General features: G+C 37.0%; 1 protein-coding gene across 1 annotated transcript; it reads right to left on the reverse strand.

Annotated features, from left to right (window-relative positions):
- Nucleotides 1-2,727: 2,727 nt before the first annotated feature.
- Nucleotides 2,728-3,612, reverse strand: LOC114282448 (ethylene-responsive transcription factor 1). The gene has a single exon (XM_028225127.2). The coding sequence runs from the start codon at nucleotides 3,529-3,531 to the stop codon at nucleotides 2,950-2,952; it is 582 nt and encodes a 193-aa protein (XP_028080928.2). The 5' UTR covers nucleotides 3,532-3,612; the 3' UTR covers nucleotides 2,728-2,949.
- Between the last annotated feature and the right edge of the window lie 3,933 nt (nucleotides 3,613-7,545).

The following is a 7,545-nucleotide window of genomic DNA, read 5'->3' on the forward strand; positions in this document are numbered from 1 at the left end:
TAGAGATCTTAAATATGTCATTAAAAATTTTATTTATAATATAAATTTCACACTTATGTATTTTGATAAAATTTTTAAGGCGCCTACCATTTTTGAAATAAATAAATTGAACAATCAGAATACAATTTGTAGTACGCTCTAAGGCCGCGTTTGTTTTCAGAGGTAGAATGAAGGAGATTGATAATAAGAAAATTAAGTAAAATTGTGTTTGTTTTGATGATGGTTGTTAATGTAGAGATTGTTAAATTATTTTTATATAAAATAAATATAAAATAATAAAACAAATAAAAAAATACAAAAACATTAAACATTAATGTTTTAAAAAAAATGCCTAACATGTAAAAAAATTTTAAAAAATAAAAATAAAATAAAAAATTTCCAGAAAAAAATAAAACAAATAAAATAATGATTTTTACTTAACAGAAAATACAAAAAATTAAACATTAATGTTAAAAAAAAAATGCCCGACATGTAAAAAATAAAATAAAAAATAAATAAAAATAAAAAGTTTTTAGTCCGCCGGACTATTTTTCTAATACCAAGTCCTGGAGGCCCATCTGAATCCCTTTGGGGAGGCCTATCCTAATCCGGAGCTCACTATCAATCCTCTCTCTATCTCTCAAAACAAACATAATATTAGTGTGTCCCATTTCACTACCAATCTCAATCCCCCCTCTAACTCTCCAACCAAACGGGGTACCCAACTTTAATTGTTTAGTTTCCAAGTGTACACGGGGTTATTTGGTATGTTTGACCTATCACCTAGGGTGTGTTTGCTTTGAAGAATTAGGGGTGAGATTGGACTATTAGTCCCATCGAACTAATAGTCTATTGTTTGTTTCAAAAGTTTTGCTTCAGACTATTAGTCCTATATTTGTGGGACTATCCTATCTCATGGGGGGGTGAGATAGAAACCATGGGATAACTCATCCCATGAGATTAGCCAATGAAATTACATTTTTGCCCTCTAATATTTAATTATGTATTATATTTAGTAAAATTTTAAAAAAATTAAATGTCTCAATTTAAAAATAAAATAATTTTATTTAATTTTTATTTTTGTTTTATTTATTTAATTTATTTAAATATTTTTTTATAGATATTTTATTGATGTTTTATTTTAAAATTTTGTTTATATTTTATTTAATTATTATTATTTAAAATAAATTTATTTAAAATTTTAATTAAAAAATAACATATATTTTTATTTATATTTAATTTTTTTAATTTTTAAAAATAAATTTATTTAATTGTGCAAAAAATAAAATAAAATAAATTTTTATTTAATCTAGCTAAAAATAATTAAAATATTAAAACTATGTTTAATATTGCTATTACTTAGTAAATAATTGAAAAAGATAAAATAGACATTTGAGCATTTATCTTTTTCCATAATATCCCAAACAAACATTAGATTCACTAAAAATAGTCCAATCCAAACATCTAATCCCATGACTAAACAAACATAGCATACAAATTCAATCCAACTAAATAGTCTGGGGACAATGTATCCCAGGACTAATAGTTCGATGAATTACAATCCCCTCTTATCCAGTCTGTCCAACCAAACACACCCTAATTGTGCCCATTTGATAGTACGGAGACAAAAAAAATCATTTCTCCTAAATAATAGGAGAATAAATAAGACAAAAGTGAATATATTTCTCTTTAATATTAAAAATGCACACTAATAAGATTTCATTTGGGAGCAAACTTTTTTAATAATTTTTTGGTTTTTTAATTAAAATATGATATAAAAAAAATTAGTATATTTAAGATGACTTTTTAATTTTTTACAAAAAGATATGCAAAAAGTAAAAAGAAAAAGAAATCTTTGACTTTTTGATATAAGTGGTTGTTTTTTTATTTTTATTTTTTTAGTGACTTTTTAACTTTTTAGCTAAAAAGTCACTTGCCAAACGAGACCTAAGTGTAATTAATATTCGCAGAGGTACTTAGATAAATTTTCTTGGGTTAATTACATGTAACACTCTTTTTATTTTTAATTGTGACAATCAGTTACTTTACATTTTAAGTTAAATTGCAATATCACTCGTTTATTCTTCTATTGTTAAGAGGTTAACGAAAATTAAAGACAAAAAGAGTGAAGTGAGACTTTAGTAAAATTACAAAGACTAAAATAACATTTTAGTAAAAATTCAGAGATACTAATGAGAAGAAAAAATGTATGTTTAGTTTACATGATACGTTGGATCAGTCTAATTAAAGGTAGATAAACTGAATGGTCACATTGTAAATTGATTTCAAATACAAATAAATAGTTGTCATAATTAGAAATGAAACAAGTAAAATAAAATTATAATAAAAATACAAAGGTGCTAACGGTAAAATGTAACCCATTTTTCTTAGATGGAAGACAATTAATTCCTTTATGGTGTGTTTGGTCGAGGGATTTGGGGAGGGATTTGGAAAGGGAAAGGGAAAAGGTGTGTGAAACTATGTGAAATATAGGCATGATTTATTTACATTTCACTTACCTTTTCCATTTCTCTTTCCAAATCCCTCTCCAAATTCCCCAACCAAACACATTAGAAAATATATTTTTGTCAGTAACCTCTCCAAACATAAACCAAAGTACAATGCTTGGCATCTTTTACCCATTTTTTTGAGACGAGAGACAATTCCTTTAGAAAATATATTTTTGCTAGTAACCTCTCCAAACATAAACCAAAGTACAATGCTTGCCATCTTCATAGAATCAATCACTAAAGCTATAAATTCAGAATTTTATTTAAATTATCTTTAAAATATTAATCTGTGATCCAAATTCATCAATACACGTTTCTCATAACACACTCCAATATTTTGAGGCATATTCTGGTTTTGTTCTCCGGGATAGCTAGATTTATTATTGAAGAATTTACAAGTAACTGATGTGTTCACTTCCAACACAATTACTATGCAACTCGGATTTAACCACGGCCGGCGCTACCCAACCACGCATTTCCTCCGCTTTGGGGATTCACTTTCCGACGAAGAATATGATGATGAAGCCTCTAGTGACCGCCGCTGCCTCATACTCACTCTTACCGGCTCAGATTTATCGGAGCCGATAAGGTGCGGAAAATTAAGCTTAGCACGGGAGCCTCGCATTTTAAATGCAGCTTGGTCATAAGCCATTGCAGCATCCTCAGGTGTCTCGTATGTCCCGAGCCAAACCCTAATACCTTTTCTCATAGGGTCCCTTATCTCCGCTGCAAACTTTCCCCATGGCCGTCTCCTCACACCTCTATACCTCCTCCAATCGGGAGGCGCGTGAACCCCACGCGCCACCACTTCTTCCTCCGTAACGTCCTTTGCTCCAAACGCAATCATCATCTCCGACGAGCCATCTACATTTAATTGCATTGCTTGGCAAGCAGTAAAACTCGAACTCAGATCATAAACCAGCGGTGCATTGCATGGACCCATCATCGGAAAATTTTCCGAGAAGTCAGAATCGTCGAGGAGATGCCTGCGGATCGATTCAAGAAGAGCAAAGTCGGAGTCTGAGATGGATTGTTCATACATTTTTGATATAGAGAATGAAATGTGATATTGTTTTCTGTGACTGTGATTACAAGTTTATGATTTTTCTATATATATAGGCATGGGGGGACCTTGGATTTCATTCAATAGTAAGAAGCTATTATATATATATATTATCACCGTGTATTGTTTTTTGTGTGTAAGAAATAGATGTATTATTAATTGATTGATTTTGTATATTACAAGCTATTATATAGGAGAGGTGTGAGGTAGGTGAGTGGTGGTAGTGGATGGTAGTGGAGGTGGTGGGTGGTAGTGGAGATGGTAAGTGTGTTAGGTTTAGTGGAGTGGATGTAGTGGGTTAGGTTAGTGGGTTAGGTTTAGTGTACATTAACAGCCCCCCTCAAACTCAAGGAGGTTAGACACAAACCAACTTGAGTTTGGAGAGAGTTACAAAACAGAAAAATAAACTGATAAATAAAATAAAACAGGATAGGAGACACGGTATGGTCGTGTCAGACCGTTGTAGCAGACAGTTTACGGGGTCATGTCGGACCGTTGAAGCAGACACTGTGTGGTCGTGTCAGATGTAGAAGACAGTTTACGGGGTCATGTCGGACCGTTGTAACAGGACAGTTTACGGGGTCATGTTGGACCGTTGTAGAAGACAGTTTATGGGGTCATGTCGGACCGATGTAGCAGGACAGTTTACGGGGTCATGTCGGACCGTTGTAGCAGACAGTTTACAGGGTCATGTCGGACCGTTGTAGAAGACAGTTTATGGGGTCATGTTGGACCATTGTAGAAGCTGACCGGAATCAATGTCGGGACAGTTTATGGGGTCATGTCGGACCGTTGTAGAATGTTGTGGTGGTGTACCAAGGGGGCGACTTAGGGAGTGCGCCATGAATGACTTATACATGATACTGTGTATAACCCCCCCTCAAACTCAAATAGGTGTGAAGATAGAAACCTATTTGAGGTTGAAACAAAAGGATTGATAAAGCTGGCTGGTGTAGAAGACACTGTATGAGTGTGTATATAGGCTGCCCAAAAGATATACATGGATGTAGATATCGAGCCCTCAAAAGTCGTGCCCTCAAAAGGTGTGTCATCAAAAGGCGTGTCATCAAAAGACGTGCCCGAGTCATGAAAAGGCGTGCCAGGTTGTCGGTGTCAAAAGGCGCGCGATGCGCGTGACTGTCTCTGTGTCATGGTCGTTATAAACCGAAGCGGAGGAGGCAGAAACTGAGACAGAAAAACTGAGAGAAACCTCTGAAAAATTCTTCATTTTGCTGAGAAAGAGAGGTCGTTTTGCTGAGAGAGATAGTCTGTAACACTCTGTTGCTGTTGCCCAGAAAATGGCTTCGTCGTCCCGCGGGCTGCTCACCCTCTTTCCCGACCTCAACGAGTCCACAGGAGAGAGAACTGGTGCGGTGGCCAGTGAACCTCAACCAAACACCGCTGGGTTTGCTCCGCTGAACTTTCCGATGCAGTCGGTGGAGCAAAAAATGGCAGTGCAAACGGATGTGGAGGCGAATCAGTATACTTTGAAGGCATGTGTGGAGTCCATGACGGCGGTCACAAACTTGTCGCACCGGCTGCAGAGTAGGACAAATGAGGTGCAGCAATTAAACTCCCAGTTGGCTCTGCTCCAACGTATGTATAAGGATGCGCGAGCAGAGATAAGCGTGCTAAGGGCAGAAAACAAGGAGCTGAAGCGGAAGGCCACCGTGATGTTCCGATTTGGAGGGCCGCCATATGCTGCAGTGGAGGAGCAGGGAGTAGTGATCGTGCCCAGTGGAGTGGGAAACACGGAGGCAACACCGGCAAGGGCCGCCCAGGATGGAGGCAAGAAGAAGCGACCCGCAGCAGAGTAGAGAAGAAAAATTCCACTGTGGGTGTTTTTGTTTTTGTTTTTTTTTTTTTTTTTTTTTTTTGTTTTTGTTTTTTTTTTTTTGTTTTTTTTTTTTTTGTTTGTTTTTTTTTTTTTTTTGTAAAATGTGGATCGGGGTGAACCCCCACGTGAATAAAAGAGTGTAGTGGGTATGAATGCAGTTCATCTTCTGCCTGTTTTCTTGTTTTTTTTTTTTTGTTTTTTTTTTTTTTTTTTGTGGTGGTGTAAAATGATGTGTGAAAAGTAATCTTCCTCGACATGAATAAAATAAGATGGTGTGCAGTTCGTCTTCTTCCTCGCTGTTTTTGTTTGTTTGTTTGTTTGTTTGTTTGTTTGTTTGTTTTTTTTTTTTTTTTTTGTTTGTGCAAAGAAATAATAATGAAAAAAAAAAGATGAAAAATAAAATGAAAGAGAAATAAAAAAGAAAGAAAGAGAAAGAAAGATGTGTGAAAAGTAATCAGAATATATATATATATATATGAGTATTTTTTTTTGTTTTGTTTTGGTTTTTTTTTTCTTTTTTTTTATAGTGTTTTTAAAGAAAATAAATAAAAAAATAAAATAAAATAAAGAAAGTTGAGTGGAATTGGAGGTGGTGGGAGAGTGGAGTGTGTGCCCATGTGCAGGTCTGCCGAGTGGGAGAGATAAAGAGCCCCTTTTTTGTTGTTTGTTTGTTTTAAAATAAAAGAAATAAAGGTGAAGTGGGGTGCTTAATAATGAGGCCGGGATGTGGTGTGGATAGATGGCCTCTTTTTTTTTTTTTTTTTTTTTTATTAAAATAGGTGTGTGTATGAATCACATATAGGGCTCTGTGGGAGTGCGGTGGAAGCCGAGGATTGTGAAGCGAAGGGTGTGGCCTCGTCTGCAAATCTCGGCGAAGGTGGGTGGAGTCTGGGAGTGAAGGAGCTGGAAGAGGAGGCAACGGCGTCCGACGCAGAGTTGGAGAGGGGCTGCGGGACTGGTTCGGTAGCCTGGGAGCCAGTGAACGCCGAGGCCAACGACGAGATGGTGGAGGATGCGGCGGCGATGGCAGAGAGTGGTTAGGAGCCATTTGCGGACGACGGGGGGAGTGGAGGTGACGGTGGGGGCGGCGAAGATGCCGGCGGCGGAGAAGTCGGAGTCCCCAAAGGCGTGCTCGAGCGGGAACGGGACTTTGGCGTCTGGAGCCGATGATTTGGTTCGGGCTAGTTGGCTGTGAAAGAGTAACAGTAGCAGGTGGTGTGTTGAAGATCATTCTTTGTCCTCATCATCATGAACTACAATAAGATTGCAAGCTTTGAAGCTCGACCTGAGTGAACTGGTTTTGGAGACATGGATTTGGTTTTAGAGCCATTAATCTGGATCAACAAGGCTGCCAATGTAGCCCTACAAATCTGCCACTTTCCACAGACGCAATCTGCCACTTCTCACTCCGGACAATCAAGGAAATCTGGTTTTGGAGGAGAGCCGTGGGCGCGGAAGCAGCAGGAGAGGCATAGGGTGTGCCTGAGCTTTTTTTTTTTTTTTTTTTTTTTTTTTTCAAGGAAGGAGAGGTAATCTGTTCGTCCTCCATGTGATAGAAAGAGAGAGAGAGAAGGGATGAGAGGTCCGGCGGGCGGCCAAGGTGAGGCTGCCGCCCGCCGGTGAAGCGAAAATACCAGATTCTCAACCTTGCTCTGATACCATGTAAGAAATAGATGTATTATTAATTGATTGATTTTGTATATTACAAGATTGTTGTATATAGATTTTGTATATTACAAGCTATTATATAGGAGAGGTGTGAGGTAGGTGAGTGGTGGTAGTGGATGGTAGTGGAGGTGGTGGGTGGTAGTGGAGATGGTAAGTGTGTTAGGTTTAGTGGAGTGGATGTAGTGGGTTAGGTTAGTGGGTTAGGTTTAGTGTACATTAACATTGTGCTTCTAGAGCTTCTGTGAAATTTCATATTGATATCAATGAAAGTTTTAAACATTTGAATCACATGTTTTTTCCTTTCTGGGTTAAATTTATTGTAAATATTATAATTTTTATTATAAAGTGTCATAGATTCTCTGGCTTTTATATATTTTAATGAGTCCGGATCCTCTCCTTGAGGAGGGTCCTTGAGTTCATGCGGGCAACGGCTCAGATCAGCCGTTGGTCATCCAACGGCTGAGATTATTAAAAAAAAAAAAAAAAAT

Source organism: Camellia sinensis, chromosome 5 (genome assembly GCF_055761805.1).
Source record: "Camellia sinensis isolate YWXY chromosome 5, ASM5576180v1, whole genome shotgun sequence".
NCBI lineage: Eukaryota > Viridiplantae > Streptophyta > Magnoliopsida > Ericales > Theaceae > Camellia > Camellia sinensis.

Excerpts from the sequence above, each read along its gene's own strand:
- LOC114282448 (XM_028225127.2), bottom strand. The coding sequence starts at position 3,531 with ATGTATGAACAATCCATCTCAGACTCCGACTTTGCTCTTCTTGAATCG.